The following is a 26417-nucleotide window of genomic DNA, read 5'->3' on the forward strand; positions in this document are numbered from 1 at the left end:
TAACTACTGCACTGATTGTTCTCTACTATTTTAAATTGAGAATTCTACAGCCTATTGCGTGGATGGTGCTGAATTATAACAAAGTAACATTATATGACCATTGTTCCTGCAGCTCTCTGGAATAGACAAGCATCCCACGAAGCTATCCCTGTGAAAACTTCCATGGGGAAAAAAAAATCCCAAATCTACATCTGACTATATTTATATACGTGGGGCCCTAGACTTGCTCCCATTGAATCTTCCATTTACTTCTACAGGAGAAGGATTGAGCCACTGATCTTTATGCTCTGGGGCTTCCCGTTCTGTTAAATCACAGCTTGTATATCCATAGACCAAACTGCACTTCTACTTTTGTTATTGAGACATAATTTCCATTGAAGGAGTTTATCTAGCTAAGGCTAAGGCTACACTTACAGCAACATGTAGAGTATGGGCACAACACATGTAGCTGCACACTGAATTGAAAGGTAGGCTGCATCCACACTTGTTACTGTGGTGTGTATCTACACACTGCAGCGAAAGGCCTTTTCCCGCTGCCTCCTCTCTGCCAGAGCTCTTCTCCATTGCTGGAGGCTTTCACTGTCGCAGTGAAAGGCTCCAGCCACAGGGTGGCAGTGGGACACTGCACTGCTAAAAAAGCTGTGTAGACATGGGAGGCACTGCTTGGGCATGTGGAATACATATCCTGGGGGTTCAGGCATGCAGGCATTCTCTTCTACTCGCTTAAGCCATGCTTCACTGTCTACATTGCTATTTATACCCATGCTACCTGAGAGTGCAGTGTCTTTACTCTACATTCTGCCGTAAGTGTAGCTGGACCCTAAGGGGCTTATATGAGCCCATCACTGTACTATCTGAGCTCCTTGCAATCTTTAATGTATTTATCCTCACAAGATTCCTGTGAGGTAGGGAAATGCTAACACCCCATTGTAAATACAGGGAACTGAGGCAAAGAGAGACTAAATGACTCGCCCATGGTCACACAGGCAGTCTATGGCTGAGCAGGGAATAAAACCATTTTCTGAGTCCCAGGGTAGTATCCTTGCAACTGGATCATCTTTCCTCTGTGATATTTTTTGTGAGGAAAAAAAATCCCTACTGAAATGTGATTTGCCATGGGAAACATCAAATGGACACAGAAGTTTTCATTTAGTATCACAATACTATTTCAAACTAAAAATTGTTTCATTTTAAACTGAAAAAATATTTTTTGTTTTTTCAAATTTGGGGGGAATCCCCTTATTCTTACTTTCCCTCCTTTTCCCCCTTTGGAAAAAGGAAGGGGAATTGAGAAAGTAGAGAAAAAAATGCTTTTCACACCTTTGACTGTTTAATCAACACTATGAAATGGTGTGAAAATATAGTTACTGCCCCCCTGGCCACACACACAAACACACACTTTGTTTTCCAAATTCTGGAAAACAGTACAAAAGTGTTGGACAGTGAAGAAACCGCAATCTCGAAACAAAAAACGTTGGGAAAATAACAAGTTTTCATTGAAAACTACATTGATTTTATTTAAAGAAAAAACGTCATCAGAAAATTCTCAACCAGTTCTAGTCAGATGGAATTTTAGCTATTTCACCTAACCTGTGAGCCTGAGCCTGATTTCATTTAAACCCTGACCTTGGAAAGCCCCTTAAGCATGTGCTTAACTTTCAAGTATATACTTAAAACCCACTGACTTCAATGGAACTCACCCACATGCTACAATTTAAGTACAAGTTAAAGCTCCCCTCCTGAATAGAGATGCTTTCCTGAATTGGGGCCCAAATCAAAATTAACTCCATCAAAGCGAGTGGAGTTACACCAAGGTAAAACCTGTGTAAGAATCAGGATTGTTGCATTGGTGCACCAAAAATGTCTGAAATGCCACCATTGTAAGGGCAAGTTATTTACCTTTAATCTGGCTCTCGACTGCAAAGCACATGGTTTGCAAAAGGCTTCTGGGGAGATCTTGAAGGACATCATAACTGTCAATACCAAACAGAAATGTATTTAAAGGCTTGTTGGCTATTTCCTGAAGCTCAGTTGAATCCTGGACATTGATTCGAACCACATAGACAAGATGCCTCTGGCTTTCAATTTGTTGGCTGGCATTTTGACCTCATCATTGGATTCCCCATTAGTGATCAGGATGACTACCTGGGGGACGTTTTCCAGAGCTCTGCTACCAGCAGACTCAGTGAAATACGTGTCCTGACAAAATCCAGAGCTGTGCCTGTGTAACTCCCTCCGCTCTTATATGGCAAATTCTGTATCTGTTCCAGAATGTCACTTTTCAGTGAATATTGATTCAGCAAAAACACCTTGAAGGTCTCATCGCTGTACTGGGCCAGTCCAATCCGGATCTGATCGCTGCTCACATTAAGGCTTGAAACCAGGATGTAGAGGAAGTTCTTCACTTTCTGAAAGTTTTCTGGGCCAATACTTGTTGAAGTAGGCACTAAAAATACGACGTCAGCCAAGGTGGCTTTTGTGCAAACTACATGAGAAAGGTGACACAAAAAATGAAAAGGCAAGTTGTTTCATTTCTTTCACAGTTGTGAGCTACTTCCCCCCACCAACCAAAATTAAATGGTTTTCAAACTGATTTTTTATTTTTGATTCAACAAAGTAGGTTTGTGTTTAGAGTCTGCCAACCCACGGTGCTGTTTTGGATATTTTAAGCTAAACAGATACTGTAGGAACTTGTCACAGTAAGTGTGTGTTCAAAGTTAGTTCCTCAGAGTGCCTGTATGAAGTAGAGAAAGGGATAAGGAAGATGCAATGAAGTTAAGACCCACGATTTGATTGCATGTCACAGTTTTAAACACTTCACCTATGAATATGAAAGAGAAAAGAGTGGGGGGGAGGAGAAAAGGGGCTTGTGGACATACCTTGGGAGAAGTGGGTGATTTGGTTCACCTCTTCTACTGTGCTACAAAGCACCTGTAGCATATTATGAGAGATATCTGCAGATCAGTGAAGTCTCCCACTTCATAGACGTGCTTGTCATCTGGATCACTAGCTATCTCTTGAAGCTCCTCCAAACTAGCATCTTTGATGCCAATGGCATACAGTGTGATGCCTGCATCCTTGACTTCCTTGGCCGGTTCTTGGATATTATCCTGAGCCTGCCCATCTGTTATCACCACTGCAATCTGGGGGACGCCTTCCTGCCTTCGACTTCCAACAGTTTCCTCAAAGTGATTCTCCAGCATGAACCGTAAGCTCTCCCCAGTTTTTGTGCCCCCTCCTTTGTAGTGTAATGCTTGTATCTTCTCTAAGATGGCTTCCCTGCAGTTGTAAGTGCTCAAGAAGAACTCAGTGTGTGGAGCATCGCTATATTGAATCAGACCTATCCGGATTTTATCTTCCCCAACATCAAAGCTGCTGACCATGATATACAAGAAGTCTTGCATCCTTCTGAAGTTCTCTTTTCCTATACTCCAGGATCCATCCACAAGGAATACAATGTCTGCAACAGAAGCTTCCCTGCAGACTGAAGAAACATAACTTTTTTCAGTTCTTACTGGATGTATTATCTAATATTACAATCTCAGTCCTTGTTTGCTTCCTGGGGAAAATAAGGCTACTTAAAGTAAAAATTCAGTAAAAAGCCACCACTCCTGCCTGTTGAAATTCCAGCTATCAGTTTGCCTGAAAACCCTACATACTGAAGCCAGTGGTCATGGATGTGCAAGTTCCTGGAATCACAAGAATGCAAAGGGATGATGCAATGTGCGTTTGCAGATCCATTCTTATGAACAGACAGGGTACTGAAATTCACACATACCTGACTTACTTATCTGGCCTGGTCACAAGAATAGATGGTAAAGTATACACATGCATGCCTGTTGATATATGCACTTAAGCATCTTCCACCACAATGCCCAGCACTTGTGGTTTGGTGACGGTGTGTTGTCTTACTGCAGTTTTAGATCACAGGGAAATTTACTCACGTGTGTTTTATGGGCCCAATACTACAATCATTTACTACGAGGCATAGTGTTTATTAGTATGGGACTAAGGGCTTGTCTACACAGCAGGACAATGCACACAGTCTGACAGTGTGACTTCTAAAGCGTTTCAAACAGTACTACGATAAAATGCACTAGAAAACCTTTAGTGCCCACTAGCTGGGACCACACAGACCAATTAATGTGCAACACACCAGTGCACTTCAGAAATCACACCCCAGAGTGTGCATTACCCCAACAGGTAGACAAGCCTTTAGTCATATTGACTTAAACAGGAGTAAGCACTATGTCATGCAATAAATACTTGCAGTATGAGGGCCCTGGGTTTTTAGTCATTCCAGAATGGCACGTCACCACCACCTGACAAAAGGGTAAAATGGTTATGACCCCCTGAATTGTTAAACATAAGGAAGATGGCCTGCATACTGACAGATTGCCTTCCTCAATTCTTCTATCTTCCAAAAGGGCTAAAGAATTGATTACAATAGTCAAAATGTTGGAGTGCTTATAACTTATCTAGAGTTGATAAGCAGCCTTGCAATTAGCAATCAGTACTAGATCTGAACTGCATGTGTTGATGGAATAATAGGCAAAGCTGGCATGAGTCTACTCCCAAATATAAATATGCTAATTGTCAGCTATTGCATGCTCATTTGTTTTTAGTAATAAGATTTTTCCCTAAATTTTGAAAGCACTGAACATCAGTACACTTGAACCAAAAACAAACAAAAACCCCAAAAAGAAAAAGAAACACCACTAAACCATTTGCCTTAAATTTAATTCTGTAAAATTATCTGTAATATCCTAATGCAAATGTACTCCTGGTGAAATTATGTTGCAAGAGCTGTCTGGAATTACACAAAGAATTAAATGGCACCAGGGGGTTGTTTTTTTACATATATTTGAATGGATAAGAAGCACAAAGCCCAATCCTGCTTCCATTAAAGGCAAAGGGAGCTTTGCCGATACCTCAATGGGAACAGGAGCAGGCTCATGCTGTATTACCAGTTGTCTGGTCAGGGGAGCAGAATTTGGCTGCAAAAAGAAGAAGAAGAAGTGTTTTCTGGTTGTCCATTCTGAAAGCCTCCCTAGAGAAAAAGAAAATAAAGCCATGAGAAACATACAGAACATCTGCCTGATAAAGAACTTGTTAGTCTTGAAAAATAAAGTTTCTATAGAATCTTATTGAATTTAAGGACATCAGCTCATGTGATGTTTCCTAGCTGTGTACAGGACTGCAATGTACTTCACCATGCCTTGATCTTTCAAAATGCTCCCATCCACCATATGGACATTTGCATTCAGATGCAGACAGACTGATACTGGAACGAATATAGATAATCTGATAACCTCACTGGATCAGGAATAGTCAAATCCAATACATATAATTTGAGGGGACTCAAACAAATCAGTGCTGACTCAGCAAATATTCCGATTCCCATTCCTGTTGTCAAGTTTACATTTTAAATACTATGAACAGTATTTTATCTTCATATTTTCCTCACTCACTATAGGAAATAAAGTGTTTGATCCTGGAGCGGATGAGACTTAGGCTACTGACTTGAATGGGAACATGATCAGAGCCAAAATGAACTGGCGCTGATGTATGCGTACGCAATGAGCTTTTGTTGCTGTACGAATCAAAACCTACCTTGAGCTAGGGTTAAGATGTTCAAAGATGAATAGGGGCTTAAAATTAAGAAAAATGGGAGTTGTGTCCCTAAATCCCTCATTTGGCTTTGAAAATCTCAACCAGATGGCTGTTAAATATTCAGATGTTACTTAGTGGCCTTTGGTTAAAACGGTCATCAATTAATAAAACAATAATGAATTTAGAAATGGAATACACCAATAGAGATAAGACCAACAGTAACACAAACTGACATTACTGAATCCATGAGCAAATGCCACAAGTATGCTCATCCCAATTCAATGTTCAATTCCCATCTCCTTTCCACCTAGGGTTGCCAGGTGGAACGACCGGTTGAAAAGGGACCCTGGCAGCTCCGGTCAGCTACGCTGAGCGATCCCTTAAAAGTCCGGTTGGCGGGGCTGGCAGCCTCCCTACATGGTTCCACGCAGCTCCCGGAAGTGGTGACATGTCTCTCTGGCTCCAAGGCACAGTGGCGGCCAGGGGGGCTCCGCACGCTGCCCTACCCCTAACTCCACAGCTCCAATTGGCCCAGAACTGCAGCCAATGGAAGCTGCGGGGGCGGCACCTGCGCGCAGAGGCAGTACACACCACACAGAGCCACCTGGCTGCCCCTACGCCTAGGAGCCAAGGGACATGTCTCCGCTTCCAGGGAGCCCCCTGAGGTAAGCACCACCCAGAGCCCATACCCCACACCTCCTCCCGCACCCCACCCCCCTGCCCCAGCCCTGAGCCCCCTCCCTCACCCAAACTCCCTCCCGGAGCCTGAACCCTCACCCTGCATCCCAAACTCCTACCCCAGCCCTGAGCCCCCTCCTACACTCTGAAACCCTCATTTCTGGCCCCAACCAGGAACCTGCACCCCCAGCCCAGAGCCTGTACCCCTTCCTACACCTCAACTCCCTGCCTCATCCCAGAGGCCCCTCCCACACTCTGAACCCCTCGGCTCCACCCCAAGCCTGTAGCCTCCTCCTGCACCCCAAATCCCTCATCCCCAGCCCCACCCCAGAGCCCGCCCCCAACCCTCTGCCCCAACACAGAGCCCCCTCCCACACCCTCAATCCCTCCATTTCTGGCCCCACCCTGAAGCCCACACCCACAGCCGGAGCCCTCACCCCCTCCTGCATCCCAACCTCCTGCCCCAGCCAGATAAAAATGAGCGAGTGAATGAGGATGGGGGAGGGCAAGCAACAGAGGAAGGGGAGGATGGAGTGAGGGGGGTGGGGCCACGGAGAAGGGGCAGGGCAGGGGCAGGGGAAGCGTGTTCTGTTTTGTGCGATTAGAACATTGGCAACCCTATTTCCACCCTCTTTTCTGACTCATGGAAAGCATAAGTTTGAGCCACGTATTCAGCATAGGCAATGGAAAGTGTTGAAATGGGCAGAGAGACTTCTTTTTAAAAATGTTTTAGCTTGTGTAAACTATGTGACAACAACCTATTGACCAGAAGAAAAAGAAATGTTGAACCACAGCAACGAAGCCCAGGCTCGTCTCTTTCTGCAAGCTCAGATGGGAAGATTTCACATGTTGTTTTTGTGACATGGCTGAAGAGCCACTTCTGCTCTTTCTGACTGGTTCCCAGCTGCCCTTCAAAAGCGGCCTGCTCTCTAATACTCCCCTCAAGTTCTGGCCAGGATCAGAACTGAACTCCACAGTACAAAGCACAGAACGTTAGCAGATGGAAGAAAATATATTTGGTAAACATTAGGAATAAAAGGGCTGGATGGCCCCCTGTGCTGACAGGAGCAGAGGGGAGCCAGGTGGGTTGGTTCTGTGCAGAGGAGGGAATGAGAAAATGAGGTATGGTGACTATTAATTCTATGGCCTGTGTTTTGTAGGAGACCAGACTAGATGGATCCAAATGTCCCTTCCGGTGTTTAAATTCTATGAATATATGAGCTCCACATCATGATTGCCTGCTGCATCAGAGGCCTGACAAAGGCCCTCCAACCCCTACGGTGTTCAGGCTCTTCAAGTCAGGAGAGAGGGGTGGGAGTTAATGGCTTCCATGTTTGCTCTCCTCCAGATCCTGTAGGCAGCTTAACATATATTATTCACACACAAGTTAATGCTGCTCATTATCTCAGGCTTCCCCATGGCTTCTCAAGCACAACTCCTGGGCAAAGCAGTCAATAGCAGCACAGACTCTCCAAGAACCATGATCAGGGAGGGGCAGAGGAATAGCTCATTACAGAGGTCAGGCCTTCCCTGCAAAATCCCCCTGATCTGCAAAGATGGGAGAGGAGTTTCCCACAGACACCTGGACTCCTCCGGCTTGGATCCCTTGGTCTGAGCACTTCCATTGCCCCCAAGCCCTTCCACTTTTAGGGGAGCAGTAGAATGAAACTCCACAAGCTGAGCAGCACGAAGCTTTCTGGACCCTCTGTCCCCCTCCCTCAGTTTTTCTGCAGAAGAGTATAACATGGCCCAAATCAGTGCCTGAGGTAAAAACGTGCACTCAGTGCCTCAGGTAAAAATGTAGCTCTGTGCTTTACTGTCATTTTCAAATTGCTTTTTCTGAATGCTACCTCCCCTACGACTGAAACTTCTTTGCTAAGATGAATTTTAAAATTTAAATACATTATCCTATGAGTTGGGAAGAAAACTATATAAAGTAAATAAAATGCATTTCAGAATCCTCTTAATAAGACAAAACAGTTCTACTGATGCTGTAACCAGGGTCCCAGGGAAGCCAGCTGAGGTCACTCCATTAGGGTGAACTGCAAAGCATGGGGTAGACAATCCCCAAAGCTGGTGGATATTACAATACATAGGTTTACCAAGCCAGCACAAAACAGCTTCTGTATTACCTCACTGGTTACTCAGAAGTCAACACAACAGTTCCCTTAAAGTAACCCAGCCTTGGGCCTCCACATAGGCACCCAGGTCAGATATGATGAGGATTAATGAAAATCTTATTTCGTCATATAAAAAGGGTTCTACCAATCCCAAAGGATCTGACACGTATTACACTTTGTATAAGATTCATTGCAATTATATAACAGTGGTAGAAATAATGATTTGTATGGTTATATTTTAATTAGACAATGTCACACCCCCAACACGAGATTGGTGTAGAAGGGCACAATTAGAGCTCCTGGATACAACTTAAAGACCTTCCAACATTGACATGAGCTGTGTTTATACTGAATTCCTTGCAAGGCCAAATTATTGATGCATGCGAACACAATTCTTCCAGGCTTTTTCTGTCAGGATCGTCATACGATCCTGGGTCACTCACTGTAACTGATTTTTAACCCCTAAACTCTCCATATCAGAATTAATTTTTACAACCATGTGGTTCTGATCCAAAAACCCAATTAACCTGTGGTAATTTGTATCCAAGCCAGACTACCCCACTGTAATCGGGGCCCCAGCTGAGGTCACTCCATTAGGGTGAACTGCAAAGAATGGGGTAGACAATCCCCAAAGCTGGTGGATATTACAATACTTAGGCTTACCAAGCCAGCACAAAACAGCTTCTTTATTAAATCAGTGGTTACTCAGAAGTCAACACCACATTTCCCTTAAAATAACCCAGCTTCAGGCCTCCACCTAGGCACCCAAGTCAGATATGATGAGGATTAATGAAAATCTTATATCATATAAAAAGGGTTCTACCAATCCCAAAGGATCAGACACATTACCTCCCAGATAAATGAATATTCTGGATCTTACCAAAATACACGCTTACAGCCAATTCTGATTAACTAAATTAAAAATTATTAAAAAACAAGAGAGAAAGAGTATGGTTAAAAGATCAATATACATACAGACATGAGTACAGTTTGAGATCAGATTAATAGCAGAGATGGTGAGCTTTGTAGTTGCAAAGAGTTCTTTCAGAAATAGTCCATAGGTTATAGTCCAATGTTTATATTTCAGGGCAGTCCAATCAGAACTGGGATCTCAATCTTGTGACTCAAACGTCCCCGATGAAGCTTAAGCAGATCTGAGATAAAAAGGATTGGGACCCAAGGGTCTTTTATATAGTTTTCTAGCATTCACTTGACCATCCCGGGTAAACAATAGGCTTTTGATGTAACCTTCTGTTTCCTAAACCCCACCAGTAATTAGTTACACAAATTAACATAGGGCAATTTATCCATTAGGCAGTCTATCACAACTTCAAAGAGACATATAGACAATGACATTATTTCACCCAAGATTCATCTAAATGTTAACATTCCCTTTCGATCTCTGAATTAATAGTCATAGTGACAGACAGAAACTATCTGTTTACATGGCTAGCATCTAAGATACATGCAATTAATATCACCTCTAATTCTCTAACAATATAGGTTTGCATTTCAAAGTTCTAGCCAATCTAACATCGAATGGCCCTAATTACCATCCACATACTTTCTAACATGCCTCTAAAGGTTGGCTTTGGGTTAGTTGGCCTGCAAGCTGTTCAAGCCTTTCTGGCCATGTGTCACGCTTTGTATAAGATTTGTTGCAATTATATAACAGTGGTAGGAATAATGATTTGCATGGGTATATTTTAATTAGACAACATCACAAATGCTATAGTACATTAGATGGAATGTGCTTTGTAAGCATCCTGTAGATATCGTGTTGCTCTATGCTAATACATGGTTAACCCTCTGAGCATGCACACACTGTGAACTCACTGTTTCAGGTGCTTGAGCAGACTCAGGGCTAGTCTACACTAGAAGCATCTGGTGAAGACACTCTATGCCGATGGGAGAGAGTTTTCCCATCAGCATAATAAGACCACCTCTGCAAGAAGCGGTAGCTATGTCGGTGGGAGAAGCTCTCCTGCTGACATAGCACTGTCCACACCAGTGCTTAGGTTGGTGTAATGTATGTCGCTCAGGCGGGTGGCTTATTCACACCCGAGAGACATATGTTGTACCAACATAACCATAGAGTAGACAAGCCCTCAATCTGAATTCAGTTCTCATGCAGCTAATCAAAGTGCTGGGCCTTCCCTCCTGACAATCTTGTCTCCTGACATGAATGGAGTGAAATTTTTCTATCAGAACTTTTTTTGCGGGAGAGGAGAGGAAATGAAGATTTAGTCTGACTGAAACCTTTTGTGAATTCATGTCAAATTTAAATTGTTTCGGACAAAAAACAAACCAAAACAAAAAATTCCCCCCAAAATGAAACATTTTGTTTCGACATTTTTAAATGAAATGTTTTGATTTGAAACAACTTTTTGTTTAAAAATTTCCTTTGACTTCATTTATAAAAAATGCAATTAAAAGTCTTAAAAACAGTTTTAAGTCAAAACCAAACTTCTCATTTCAGATCAAACAAAACATTTTGTTTGACCCAAAATTAATTTTTTCAATTTTTTGGAACTGCCAGCTAGCCAAAAAAATAATTTATTTGCACCACTCTACTCCTGAGTTCTTGCTAAATATTACTGTGACCTTGCGCTCCATATGTTTTATGGAAATATGCTTATGAGTGTGAATATGATGTAACTGGAATATGCTTTATGCAAAAAGTCTGTTGTAAGGTATCATAACAAAGGTTATAACCTATTGAATCTATTCCTCCTATGTGTATGTATGTATCATTCTTGTATCTGAAGCTAGAAATATGAAGTATAACTCTGAGGTCCCATTGTAATTATGCAAAATGTGGGCCATTAATGGTGGTTTAGAATCTTGATGGCTCCCATTGACTAGGACAATTGGTTGTAAATGGTTTATTTACCTGCACACCTTCCTGTGTACATGATGGCATATATCACATTGGTAGATGTGCAGGTGAACGAGCCCTAGATGGTGTGGCTGATGTGGTTGGGTCCTATGGTGGTGTTCCTTGAATATATATGCGACAGAGTTGGCCATGGGGTTTGTTGCAGGGGTTGGTTCCTGGGTTTGTGTTTCTGTCGTGTGGTGCGTAGTTGGTGTTGAGTATTTGCTTCAGATTGGGGGGCTGTCTTTAAGCGAGGACTGGCCTGTCTCCCAAGGTCTGTGAGAGTGAGGGATCATCCTTCAGGATAGGTTGTAGATCCTTGATGATGCGTTGGAGAGGTTTTAGTTGGGGGCTGTAGGTGATAGCTAGCGCCATTCTGTTATCTTCTTTGTTGGGCCTGTCCTGTAATAGGTGACTTCTGGGTACCCTTCTGGCTAGCAATGTCCCTCTGCCATGTACATTGGCCAAAATGGACAGTCTCTATGCAAAAGAATTAAGAATTGTAACTTTTAAAAACCAGTAGGAGAGCACTTCAATCTCCCTGGACACTTAATAACAGACTTAAAAGTCACCATTCTTCAACAAAAAAAACTTCAAAAAACAGATTTCATCGAGAAACTGCAGAACTGGAATTAATTTGCAAACTTGACATCATCAAATTAGGCCTGAATAAAGACTGGGAGTGGCTGGGTCACTACAAAAAAATAATTTTCCCTCTGTTGATACTCACACCTTCTTGTCAACTGCTGGGAATGGGCCACATCCACTTTGATTGAATTGGCCTCATTAGCACTACAAAAAGTAATTTTCCCTCTTTTGATATTCACCCCTTCTTGTCAAATGTTAGGAATGGGCCACTTCCACCCTAATTGAATTGGCCTCATTAGCACTGACTTGGTAAGGCAACTCCCATCTTTTCATGTGCTGTATATTTATACCTGCTTACTGTATTTTCCACTCCATGCATCTGATGAAGTGGGTTATAGCCCACAAAAGCTTATGCCCAAGTAAATTTGTTAGTCTCTAAGGTGCCACAAGGACTCCTCATTGTTTTTAGTAAATTGTGTCTCCCAGTTATGCGTGAAGATGTAGTATGTAGAACGACAACGAAGAGGAGAGACTGAAAACTAGCTAACACTTTCAAACAAAGGATTTATAGACTGAGGATTGGTCTGCAAAAAAAGAAATGCTTTGAAAAGATTTGCATTGTACATGATGGCCTAGTCTTACACAAAGCAGAAAAAAAGAATAGCCATCTGGAGATCAACTGAGGTCAACAAAGTACAGCATGATTCACATGCAGAGAAAGGCAGGAAGCAGACAATGTTTTCACTACCAGTGAACATACTGTCATCAGTATCCAATTTTTCTTTTCAATAATGACAGGCCAGCTGATGAATAAAATACTTGTGGCAAGTATCTGTGATGATTAAGAGCATTGAAACTGCAATCTCAATTACCCAATAAACTATTTCTTAACTGTCAAGTCACAAATAGTTGTGCATTTAAAGAACTGTTTGTTTCCGCAATAGAGTAGATTGGTTTCCTTGGAGCAGTTTGGTCTGCCATGATCATATGCTAAGCAAAACCAGAAGGGTCTGGAGTTTAGTCTAAATACAGAGGGGAATAATCAATATGCACTTTATGGTGTTTTAAATTTGACCCATGATTGAGGAAAGCCTGTGTTTCTTCACAGAGGAGTTCCCCTTCCCTTACTTTAGCCCTGTTTAGGATAATTGCAAGTTGGCCCTGCTCCACTGATTTGCTGGAAGGGGCTCTTAGGAAGCCCATTTTAGAATTCTAGCAGCTGGAAAGAAGGTTGGGACTATTTCCCTGCCTCTGGTGAAATTCCACCAGGATCTAGTGGATAAGTTACTGCACCTGGACCCAGCAGATCTGGTTCTGTTCCTGGCTCTGGCACTGACCTGCCATGTCACCTTCCATATGACAAAAAGTGGAGAAGTGACTTTATTTCACTCTCACCCTTTGTCTGTTTTGTCCATAGAAATTGTAAACTCCTCAGGGGACAGGGTGTTTCTCTTACCTTATGTTTCTACTGTGCCTAGTCCAATGGGGTTCCAATCTTAGTTGGTATCTCTAGATGTTATGGTAATATTACTACCACTAATAATAATAATGGTGACCAGGTGTGCAATATTCCTTGAAGTGTGGCAAATGTTGATGTTCTTCAAGGCACCACAAAGAATTCTTCAAATGCTAGAATGTGGTTTGATTTGGTGCTAGCAGGAGATTATTTGTTTTGCCTTTATTGAAGGTGGCAAGGGAAGCAGAGTATATCAGAATTAGTCCCCTCTGTATTTAGGATAAGGGTCCCCCAAAGGATTAGAGCTGCAAAGCACAGGACGCCTCTGAGTTTATCAGATCAAATGAGCCCATAGTGTGAAATAAAATCCATGTACACAGGCTTTTTAAAGTTCCAGGAAGAAATATATTCATGGCCATGACCTGTGCTAGGAGCTGGCAGGGTTTCTACAGGAGGTTTTTGGTTTTTGTTTTGTTTTTACTGGGGAGTTTTTTATTTATGTTTCTGCCGTGAGTGCTGAAATATTAATGGAAATCTCAGGGTAATGAAACATGATTAACAATTATTCGTCACAAACATTTATCCCATCTTGGCTTGCTTTTCTGAGTGGAATGCAGTTGAGGTTTGAAATCTCATAAATACAGATTAACAATTTAGAGATTTGTGACTTCTCTACTTGGAAACACATAAAAGTGTCTCCAAATATGATAGAAGAAATAGGGGGAACTGAATTTATAAGACTAGGATTGTGTGTATGTTTCTGAATCATTTCTCAGTAGTTCTGTGTAGAAACCCTGCCTGCCTAAATTCTAATATAATCTTCTTACACATTCTGCACAGGTTCCTTCTCCAAAGCGATGACTCCAAATCTGCCTGGTCTGATTGCTTTTGAGAAGGGCACAGATAGATTTCACTAAGCATGCCTAGGAAATACTCCAGATACTGCGAAGAAGAGGCTGTCCAATCTCCCCAGTGTACCTTCACATATCTTTCTCTCTGAATTATTAATAACTCTGGGCAATATTCCTGCCAAAGTTATTATACTCTGTTAAATTGAAATGGCAATGTCAGAGAGGCATATGCTAGGGAAATTTGGATTTAAGTCTTAAATATGAAATGCAACTCCAGATGTACTGGTCTCAGCATAATACCAGAAATATAGACCCCCTAAGAGATGTACGACCTAAGAGAGGTGGGCTCTGGCTGAGCTAAGCTTGGTACGACACACAAGTTTGGAAAAATAGGGGGCTTTAAGACACCTTTTTTGTTCCCCCCAATCCTGGGGTCAGCAAGGGGCCGATTCAACCCCAGAAGCAATTGCTCTATGCTACTATCAAGGTAATGGTCCCCCTAGAGTTCATTCTACTATCTGGGGACTGTCAGAGCATGAGGTTCTGAGGCCACACCTGCTCCGGTCTCCAGCCCAACACACCAGCTCCACTGGCTGTGCACCACTGAGAGATTTCGCTGCACAAGGGGAATCACCAGCTGCCCATTTAGGTAGCTTTTCAGGCACTGAGCAGCACAGACCAGCCCAAAGGGAGCTTAGGATCTGGCCTGTACAGGACTCTAATATCTGATTTAGGGTGGAATGTTGATGTGACGCTTTAAACCTGTTAAATGGGCTCTTCTTGTCCAGAGCCAAAAGGCAAGTGATCTTGGTTTAGAGTCAGTTTCAAAGGTGGAGGTACATGACTAGTGATGTGCTTGCACACCCTTGAGCTGACTATTTTAGTTTTCAAGTCTGTGAAATTCCTCTCAGTTTTGGAAGATGGGATCAAATTAGAAACTAGACTTCAGCTGTGGAAATTGCTCCTGACTTTAAGGTCCATTTAAAGGCAGTGCTCAGTTTTAGCACATCTCCAAAAGACACCACAAACCAATCTCTGATGCTAAACAACAGAAATGTGGATTGATGCCTATCCCAGGAAAACCCTCACTATCTATGGTTAATAGTTGTTGCCAATGTTCCCCCACCGCAGCCATTCTGATGAGCAGGAATTGCGGGATCATATCTGCCACCCACCTTATGCTACAGCAACCGAATTATGGCCCCAACACAAATGCTGGCTGGTGCTTTCTCCTGCCCTCCCTAACACTCTTACGCTGGCATAGCCACAAGACTTACTTAGTTGATAGACAAAACAAGTTCGGTCAAAGCCCTTGTAATTTAACTGTGGCATAGTCCATGCCATCATGGTTCTGTAGAAAGTTATGGAAGTGGACTTTTCCCCCCTAAACTATTTGGAATCACATTAAATGTTTCTCCGGACCGTGAAATAGAATCCATTTTATATGATGATTTGTGGAAAAATTGATGTACGACTGTAGTTTCACTCTCAGCAATCCCTTACAAACGAGGCAGAAATGGAAGCAAAGTACCAAACTGAGTTCCTAAAGTCCCAGAGTTACAGTTCAGGCTCATCTCTAATAGAAAGAAGCATTTGTGTTAGAAAGTGTGTGAAAACGATGTTCTTAGAAACCAAGATTATCTCTTGTAAACTCATTTTACCTTTTAACTGTCTTTAAGCTGACCCCCCTGTGCAGATGCATTTTATATTCATGGTTAACATGGCATTTGTGTTCTTCTCACAAACAACACTGCTAGAGAATAAACATCTGGACAACATTATTAAACCAAATACAGTAGAAAAAACTGGGGTAACTTCCTGATGTTCTTGAAAAGCTATGGACCACACAAGAGTGTTTGTCACACATTAGTTTACAACCAGACTTACTCCCACAGAGTTTTTAAAAGATAATTTGCAAGCAGCACGCAAACAATATATATTTTGCGAAGTTTAGTGTTCTTTTCTAAGGACAAGACATACAAATACACACACAAGTGGAAAGTCTGTCAAGAAAAACAAGAAGAAAAGGAGGACTTGTGGCACCTTAGAGACTAACAAATTTATGTGAGCATAAGCTTTCGTGAGCTACAGCATGCGTGCATCCGATGAAGTGAGCTGTAGCTCACAAAAGCTTATGCTCACATAAATTTGTTAGTCTCTAAGGTGCCACAAGTACCCCTTTTCTTTTTGCGGATACAGACTAACACGGCTGCTACTCTGAAAGAAAAACAAGGACATCCCTATAAGTTATACGTGTTCCTGGTGCGGGGGAAAGGACTTCCTTAGTATGACTAGCTAAGGAAGACAAGTCTAAAGTGAGAACATTATACTTATACAAACTCTGGAACCCCTAAAGCAACATTTCCTAAAATGTGGGACACATGCCCCTTTCTTTTCACCTCTCCCCAGAGGACCATGAAGGACTAGTCAGGGGAGCAAGGAAGATCCATACATCAGGATGGGAGAGCCTTTAATAACAATGGAAGGATTGAAGGAAGGGTGCAATCAAGCCCCACTTTCATTAAAATGAAACCAACTTTCAAAAGTTTGGGAAACATAGCCCCAATGGATGGCAACAATGGAAAATTATCACAGCTGCTGTAACATGAAAAGGATTTCCCAGGGGATATGGAAACAGCACAAGTTTCCGAAGACTAACTGGAAATGCAAGATAATGCAATACTCGAGTTTTCAAAGTCCCAGCAAAGGTCAAAAGACAAGCCAGTTTGTTGGAGACCAGAGTCAACACAAATGAATGGGCTACACCATTTGGCTGAGATTTGGGGGATTTAGTCACACAGCTCCTATTAATTTTCAGGAAACCAGTAAGGCTGTATCCTTTAGTTGGCTTTGAAAATCTCAGATGTTATTCCTGTAGTGAAACAATCTGGGCCAATATGAATTTATGGAGATTTCAAAGTGACCATCAGTCCTGTATTCAAAGTGGATTAATAGCCACCACCATGCACCACTATATTAAACCTACACTTATCATAAACTATTAAAATAATTGAAATTAAATACAAATAATTATACTACTCAGTACAAAAAAAGTCAGACCACTGAACTGGTGGAAGTCAATGGCCTAGCACCCGGAACCAGCTGAAGTGCTAACTAGTTTTTGACAGCAATAGCCTCTTCTGCAGGTACAAAGACTATTTTCTTCATTTTCAGTTTATTCACCTAGTTTAGTTCAATGACTAGTTCATTCATAGTTACAAAACCAATTCAGAGTTAAAAAAAAGCAGGAAGGCTTGTTTTTCTCTTCCAATCTATGAATAGAAATTAGGTCTGAAAGAATGAGAGCTACCACTTCTAAAATATTGAAGGACATAATGGCCAGAAACAATCAGTTCAATTCCCTAACAACAGATAATACTGCCTTTGTTTAATAAGTCAGTTAGTTTTAAATGCAAAACATGTTTAAATAAACTTACTTTTTGTTTCTTATATATCCAGCACATTTAAGGTAGTTTTATTCAGCGAATTTTAAAAAATTGGAAAAATACTGTTTTTGTGCATTTTTAACTGAATTCTAATTTCCCTCCAAATCTAGCTTGACACAAATCACAAGTAGAAAATTAATCATTATCTGGTAAATAAGAATTGCATCATTCACCATTTTCTAACTTAATACAAAATATAAAAATTAAAAATGCAAATACATGTAAATTAAGATCTATAATTGCTTAAATAAATGTGTATAGATATAGTGCATCCAGCTGGTTAGCAAAAAGAAGAACCAAATTTAGCATATAGACTATATTTAGTTGCAAAATAACATGTTTTAATAGTTACCAACCAATGAGAATCAATCTTTCTTTAGGTAAATAAGTACAAATGAAAAACACAATTAAAATTGATTATTTAAATCAAGATTTCCTGCTTGCTGATTTAAATGATTAAAACTGGTGATTTAAATCTCTTTGATTTAAATCAATCCCTGCTGACTGTCTCCAGCCTCCTCCTGGCAGCTGCTTTAAATAAATAAGATTATGAATTTAAAGCAGGTGGTGATCAAGCTCTCCATTTGCTACTGTCTATTTTGCCTTATTTCCCCAGAATCATAGGAATTCACTGCTTCTTACAGACTGCATAGATAGTTGGCATAGGACAACTTCATTCCTAGCTCCAAGAGATAATTTCATGGCCCTACCTTCGGAAACTCATGTAGCAAATCATTTAAGAGTACAGTATCATGGAATCACACCCTGACTAATCAATTCAGGAACGTGATCCCACACTAATGCTGCCAATTAGGTTAACAGTCCTTTAACTCCACATGTATCAAGATCTCTCTGCACACTCTGCTTATTGCTGTATACACGTTATTCTTCATTTTCTCTCTAATTTTTTGCCTCAGTTAAGCAGAAAGAATGCGATCTTGCTCATAACAAGTTCTAGCCCCACCTCTGTCTGTTTGAATGAATGGGATCAAATAGATTCCTCCTACCTGGTGAAGCACTTCAGTTTGATCTCTAATTTTTCTGTACTGCCTTCATTCTTTAGAAAGTGTATTGGAAAAGCTTAAGCCCTGGAGTACAAAGAGAAAGATACACACAGCTTCAGTCCATATGTCTAGTTTTTCACATCAGTTTCTCTCATCCTCTCTTTCCTCCCCCAAAAGCAAATTAGAAGTCTACATTCCTCCAGCACAACTTTCTTGTCCTACAAAACAGTGAAACAAGTAAGTCTCCCTACTCCCACCCCCATCTGGTTTCACTGAAACATTTTAATGCTAAGAGAATGATAATGCACTTATGAAAATAATGAAAATATTTTCCAAGTGTCAACTCTATGCAAATAAGGAAAACTTTGATCATTAGAAGTTACTTTATCTACGTGGAGGACCGATGCATTATTTTTATAAGTGCATTATCAATCTTTTAGCATTAAAATGTCTCTGTGAAAAAAGTTCCATCCATCTAAGAGGCTGTAAGGGGAAAGCATATTTTTCTGGTGGAGCCATACACAGATATATGGCAAAACACTAAATCACTTAAGAGAGGATTGGAGAAGCAAACATAATGCAGTTGGTGGCTTACCTAATTGCCTGGAGGTCAGTGTGATTAATGTGTCATGGGCCAGATGTTCCAGAGGTTGCTCTCCCTCAGGCTTCCCAGCAGGGTGAGTGGCTGCAACTGGCTGGGGGTAGGGCCAGCAGTGGGGGTTAGGTTGGGAGTGCCCTCCCACCCAAGCAGACCCTGCTAAGTATACTCCTGGGATAACCTGCCCCCTGCCTCAGCCTGCATTCATCCCTAATATCAAGACATAGGCTGCTGCAAGCAGTCAAGGGTCTGCCAGACACTAGGAGGAATAAGTCTGTGCTAGGAAGTTGCATCTAGACTTACTGAAAAGGCGGGTCACATTGAAGTTCATTCATTTACTGCTAGCTTTTTTATAAAGACTTTCCATCTTTCTTTCCCAAGTGGTGGTTTAAAAGTTTACTTGCTTAACCATTTAGATGAATGGTTAACTATTTATAAGATAGAAAAACTGCCTTCATTTTGTGATGTGATTATGAGTTTCCCTTTGGTTGGTTGTCTGTAGCTTTTAAATCAGCATTTACATTTTTTTAAAATGTCTAACGATTCATTATTACAAGTGCATTTATTTTTGCTGCTGGTGTGAAATGAAAAAAATACAATGGGCTCCCGATGTAAAAATTCAGATTCTGATCCAAACTTTCTTAAAGTTCCAATCATCCAATGTGAGCCCCACCTGGAGAACAAAGGGTTTACTAACCAGACCACAGAAAACAGTAATATTCCTCTCAATTCAGGAGCCCACACATATCACTGGACCTAGTAGCAGCACATCTAAGTATAATCTGTCTTAAACTCAATTCAACCCTAACAATGGGGCCACTAATGAAACCAATGGGATTACTCATGTGTTTACAATTAAGCACATGTACAAAACCGGAGTGTTCAGCACCTTGCAGAATCAAGCCCTAAACGCCTATTTTCCCCACTCAGGAAATGCATTTCCCCCTTTTCTGTACAAAGTATGTTTCAGTTATTTACATCAACACCTGCCAAATATAGTTTCATCCAACTTGGTCTGTGGCCCTAGACCAGAGCAGTTTGAAAAAAATAGATTTTTTTCCAAGGGGAAACTTCCATAAAAAGGGGGGGGAATCATTTTCAACAAAATTTTTCATGGACATTTTTGATTTTTGGTGGAAATTTGGGGAAAAAATGGGCTGAAAACCAAAATATTTCAATTTGGCAATGCTGCTGCAACGTCTCTTGGGAGTTGTAGTTCAGGTGCTTCAAGAGCTGGTTCTCCTTTATAGGCCGGGATCTCTGGTTGGACAACATCTCCCATGATTCACCACAGCCCACTTCCTTAGAGAGAGGAAGAAGCACATCATGGATGATGTAGTCTGGCTGGGGAGCCTAACCCATAGAGAAGGGGGACGTGAGACAACTTAACTATAACTCCCACAAAGCACAGTCCACAGTATTTCCAAATCAAAATATTTCAGTTTTTGGCTGAAATATTTCAGGTTTGGGTCTTTTGTTTCCTTTATACAAAAATCTAATTTTCTCCAGAAAACAGATGCTTTTTATGAAAAAAATCATTTTTTTTAAAACCTATTTATCTGTCAAAAACAGTTTTGAAGGAAAATTTTAAACATCTCTATTTTATACCTTTATCTAACTCCTTTGAGAATTTCACATATTATGAGTGCTTATAGCAACCCCATATAAGTATTATTTGTAATTTTATTATTATTTTAGTTACAAAAGGTTGATGTGAGCTTAACTTTAAGCACGAGTCCCCTCATGAAAGTCAGTGGGACTATCACATGCTTTAAATTAAAACATGAGAATAAGTGTGTACAGGATCATAGTAAGGGAGTTGATTAAAGCTAATTTCCCAGAAAAGTAACCAATCCCCTTGAAATTTCACATGGCACTTCTCATCTCAGGCTAGAATGGGAAATTTAAAACTTAAAATTAAAAATAGAGTTTTAAAGTTAAAATGTTTTAACTTAGTGTCCCCACAGTTGGCACTGACAAGGGTCAGCCTTAACAGTGTTTACCAGTAGAAAAGAAAGAAACAATGATCAGTAACAAATATTGTAATCAAACTAAAGCTATCCTAAAAGTATTGTAAAATGTCGTGTCTGAACCCCCAGGATGATACAGATATCTATAGGTATCTTTGTTACATTCATTTACTGGACTAGTAGAAAAATGTCAGTAGCCTAAAGGTTAATAATATCAGACCTACTTACAAGCTTCACATCTTTTCACTGACCCATTTAGTAGAGGATAAGAAGTTGAATAAGCACAAACATTTCATTCATGAAGATACCTTGTAGGCAGAGTCAAAATTGCTTAAGACAGTGGACAGATGTGAAACTCTTGCTCCTAAGAACATTCAGAAAAGCAGCTCATACACAGGAGTAAGTATTAAAATCCAGTCTTATCTGGAATAAGTTATTTATTAAAATCCCATTTTAGAATAGAAACGGTGTTAGGCATGTAACTCTCATTTGGCACTAACTAAGAAATTCAAAATCCTGGCCAACACAATGCACCATTAACATAAGAACAGCCATATTGGGTCAAACCAGAGGTCCATGTAGCCCAGTATCCTGTTTTCCCGACAGTGGCCAATGCCAGGTGCCCCAGAGGGAATGAACAGAACAGGTAATCATCAAGTGATCCTTTCCCCCTTTCCTTTCCCTTTTGCTCATTCCCAGCTTCTGGCAAACAGAGGTTAGAGACACCATCCCTGCCCATCCTGGCTAATAACCATTGATGGACCTATCCCCCATGAATTTATCTGGTTCTTTTTTGAACCCTGTTATGGTCTTGGCCTTCACAACATCTTCTGGTAAAGAGTTCCACAGGTTGTGTGAAGAAATACTTCCTTTTATTTGTTTTAAACCTGCTGCCTATTAATTTCATTTGGTGACCCCTAGTTCTTGTGTTATGAGAAGTAAATAATACTTCCTTATTTACTTCCTCCACTCCAGTCATTATTTTATAGACCTCAATTATATCTCCCCTTAGTCGTCTCTTTTCCAAGCTGAAAAGTCCCAGTCTTATTAATTTCTCCTCATACGGAAGCTGTTCCATACCCCTAATCATTTTTGTTAACTCATTGTCTATTCATCTTACCCGAGCCTCAGAGCAATGGAGCCATCAGTATGTATCCTGCTAATGTAAGCGGTACAGACATTTAGAATGGGGCTGTATAGCATGTGTGTGACCATAATAGGCACATCTAGACAAACCAAAGGTGGAGTGACGGCCTGAACTCTGATTTGCCGCCTTTTGTTGCTTTGAGGTATCTGTCTATACAGTGTTTCCATTTGCAGACCTGCTGTGAATATACAGCCATTTAGGAGTCTTCTGCAGCCATTTTGAAGTTTTAAAGCTTTGGTTGGGATTGTCAAAGGAGTCTAAGAGTCCCCCATCTCCCGCAGGCTTCTCTGAAAATTTCAGCCTTTGTTTTTACTTTAAAATGACAAATTTGATCATGAAACAAAGTTTTTAAAGCTTCAGAAACAGTCATGGGGGAATGCTCATTACTACTGTAGTGATTAAAAGGTGGTAGACAACAGCACCAATCTGTACTAGGAACACATAGTTAAATTAGTGTATGTGACAGGTTGGAACCCTTGGGAAGCCACCTGATGTGCTGAGATACCACTGAGTCTACCTGTTCTTCCAGCAGGGTCCACCTTTAACCTGTCTTGCTGAGCCAGGCTCTTAAAACCTCCTCTAACACACACACACACAGGCAGGGCCACACCCAGCAGCAGATCAGGTCTGGGAAGACTCAACTTAAGGGCCTTGCTCCAACACTCAGATGTCCACCTCCCTTGGAATGCAGACCCAAAGATATATTATGAAATTCGGCCCCTCCCTCAATGTGGAGAAAGGTATACACAACTTCTCAACCCCCCCCCACCCCCCATTAGAAATTACAGAAACCAAGTTTATTATTAAACAAAATAAATTTTATTAACTATAAAAGGCAGATTTTAAGTGGTAAAAGGGGTAACAAACAGAACAAAGCAGATTACTAAGCAAATGAAATCAAACACACAAACTAAGCTAGTTTCAAGTATTTCTCACCCTAGATATTGTTGCAGGCAGTCTGCAAAGTTTCTGTGGTTTAGAGTTCCGGTTATATTCCTTTTCAGACTGGACCCCTGTCTCAGTCTGGACTCCACCCCTGCCTTCCCTTTTGCAGTCTTTCTTCTTGGGCAGACAGGCCATGGAGAGGAGTCATCCTGTTTGCCTTCCTCTCCACCCTTAAATTGGATTTACAAGTTTCCCAAACTTGATTCCCCGCCCCCTTTCCTTATAGTGGAAAGTTACAACAAGTCATAGAATCATAGAATATCAGGGTTGGAAGGGACCTCAGGAGGTCATCTAGTTCAACCCCTGCTCAAAGCAGGGCCAATCCCCAATTTTTGCCCCAGATCTCTAAATGGCCCCCTCAAGGGTTGAACTCACAACCCTGGGTTTAGCAGGCCAATGTTCAAACCACTGAGTTCAAACCAGTCCCAGGTAATGTTTTAGTATCATGTGACAAGACCACCTCACTCAGTAGTATCACAACATCCTTGAGTCAGTGGCAGTATGGAGTGTCGACGGGAAGGCCAAGCTTTTCACAGTCCATTGTTCTCGCTGATGGACCATCCTCCCTGTCTGGCTTTTCCATTGTTGTACCTGAAGTGCTGGCAGTGGGCATCACCCAAAGTAGCATAGTTGAAATACAGATGCACAGTCAATATTCCTAACTTCAGATACAGAAATGATACAGGCATACAAATTGGATAATTGCATTCAGTAAATCATAACCTTTCCAATAATCCCACATGAGCCATCTTGCATAAAGTATCTCAGTTATGTCATATTCATATCAAACATTTTCATAAAGAATATGGAATGAAAATGTCACAGTGTGTGTTTTACTATCCCTTGGGCCAGGCATAGCATAGCGTAAAGTAAATGCAGGGATAAGCTTTGACAATACAGGGTTCTTTACTGAGACATGTTTGAACCCTTCTGACAGTTCTGCACTGCTTTTTTATTTCAAGGATAGCACATATCAGCTATTCATGTGACTACTCTACCAAATGTGACTTTTCATTTTGGGAGACATTTTAGTTTGCACTTGACCTGCATATGTGTCTTTCAAAGAGTTCTTGTGCTTTGTGCCTTCGTACAGGTGTTCATAGGGAATCCCAATGGAAATGAAGGAGGAGAAAAACCCTCCACTCTGCTTGCTCTGAGACTGGGTAAGAGAATAACAGAAGAACAAGAGGAGAGAGATGAAGGTACATGATGAATCCTGTGTATCTCTGGAAAAGGAGAGAGGACTCTCTGCAGACTACTCAGTAATTTAAATTGTATAATATGTTCTGATACCACAGTGATGGGCATAGTATGAGAACATAAATAGGTAGGTTTTGTGTGTGGGAGACTTTTCGGACTCATGATGCAATGTCTCATGAGATATGAAAACAATGCTGTGTGAAACTTTCAGACTGAAATCTCTAAACTCTAGAAGATTTACCTGGCTTTGGCCAGAAACAGGAACTCTTCAAGGTTCACACAAACCTTGAAGACTCAAGCTGGGCCTTTCCTTCTCACAATTTTCCCTCCCCTAACAGACTCTAGCTTCCACTTCACATGCTAGGAGCTGTATGAACACATAAGAGAAATCCCTACCCTAAAGAGTTTACAATCTAATTTAAGACTATTTTTATTCTGATGTGTATTACTATAGCAGCTAGGAGCCCCAGTCACAGACCAGGACCCCATTGTGCTAGGCGCTGTACAAACACAGAACAAAAAGACAGTCACTACCCCAAATTGCTTACAATCCAAGTATTAGACAAAAGACAATAGATACAGACAGACTGGCTGGGGAGCACAAGGAAACAATGAGACAATTTTATCTCAATAGACAGGACAGATACTGAGTGGAGAAAGGGATAGAACACACAAGCAGAATGAACAATGTGATGGTGGTTAGTTCCTTGGATGATTTTACTTAGGATGGGATCATCTAAATGGAAAGAAAAGGGAAAGGCAGGGAAGGGAAGGTGGCAAAGGGGAACAGGGCAGACAGAGGAGAGGGTGAAGGGGCAGGTGTGGAGTGAAGCTAGGGTAGAGACTGAGGGAGAGACAGGATTGGAGCAAACAGCCAATCAGTGCAGGCAGAGGAAGTGAGACCACTTTCTATGGATTTGACTGGAGTATCCAAAGGTGGAAAGGGTCCCTGCTTTGTCTAAAAGACAAGGTGAAAAAGCTGAGTTTAACAAACAGTTAGAGGGAATGAGGGAAAGAGGATGAGGGTGACAGTGAAAGGAAAAACATGGTTACACAGACTCGCCTTCGGTTGTGATGTTCCATACATAAGGGGTGACAATGGAATTCTTAAACAAATTAGATTGGGAATGCCTTAATCCTGACTACCTGACTTTACTTTTAAAAAAATGCTGTTGTATTCATTCATTTACTTTAAAAAATGATTACTTATTGCAAAGTATTGAAATATTCATTTCTCTTGCCAAATGGTATGATAACTAAATTCCGATAGAGTCTCACGGACTTTCAGATTCATCATTTTTAATACTTTACCTGGCAAATCTGCTTTATTATAGTATGTTACTTTCAGATCTTGTGTGCTATGCATTGAGGTTTTTGATGCAGAGCGGTTTTTATTTCAAGCAAATTCTACTCTTTCATATCTAATACCAGTTGTCCAGTTTAAATATTTTCCTGCAGATAAAATAGTTTGAAGGTAAACACAAACCAGCTGATAGGAGCAGGTATTTTCCTTACAGTATCTGCACGCAAGAGACTGAAAATGTATATTCCTATGCTACTGTTAGTGTAAACAACAGCCCACAGAAGGGCCACACGCTAAAGCTTTGATGCTGAAGGATTTTTATGTTTATCTTTTCTTTTAAAAGAGCAGTCTAATGACTGAATTACAGGCCCAGAAGGATAGTATCTTTCAAAATTAAGACTGAAGGGCCTCAGGGTATTGAGCGAAAGCCCCAGATTGAAAAACGGCTACCTTTTTAGGGACAGATCTTTCCTGTCACACGCCAGCTAATCTTCCCTGCGGGAGCATGAGAGTTTCAGACTCTGAACCCAGATCCAAGTTAAAGTTTGGCAGCTAGATCTTCTCTCCATAATGAGCAAAACCAAAGAAATATAGGGATAATAATCATAATCTGGATCTGA

General features: G+C 41.1%; 1 protein-coding gene across 1 annotated transcript in view; it reads right to left on the reverse strand.

The window, feature by feature from the left end:
- Positions 1 to 26417, reverse strand: part of LOC102929645 (collagen alpha-4(VI) chain) — a 104544-nt gene that overhangs the window by 74557 nt on the left and 3570 nt on the right. The window contains 7 exon segments of the mRNA XM_007071233.3: positions 1900 to 2067; positions 2070 to 2198; positions 2201 to 2485; positions 2880 to 2957; positions 2960 to 3484; positions 4968 to 5050; positions 18638 to 18687. Of these exon segments, the coding sequence (XP_007071295.3) occupies positions 1900 to 2067; positions 2070 to 2198; positions 2201 to 2485; positions 2880 to 2957; positions 2960 to 3484; positions 4968 to 5050; positions 18638 to 18687 (1318 nt within the window).

Source organism: Chelonia mydas, chromosome 2, assembly GCF_015237465.2.
Source record: "Chelonia mydas isolate rCheMyd1 chromosome 2, rCheMyd1.pri.v2, whole genome shotgun sequence".
Taxonomy (NCBI): domain Eukaryota; kingdom Metazoa; phylum Chordata; order Testudines; family Cheloniidae; genus Chelonia; species Chelonia mydas.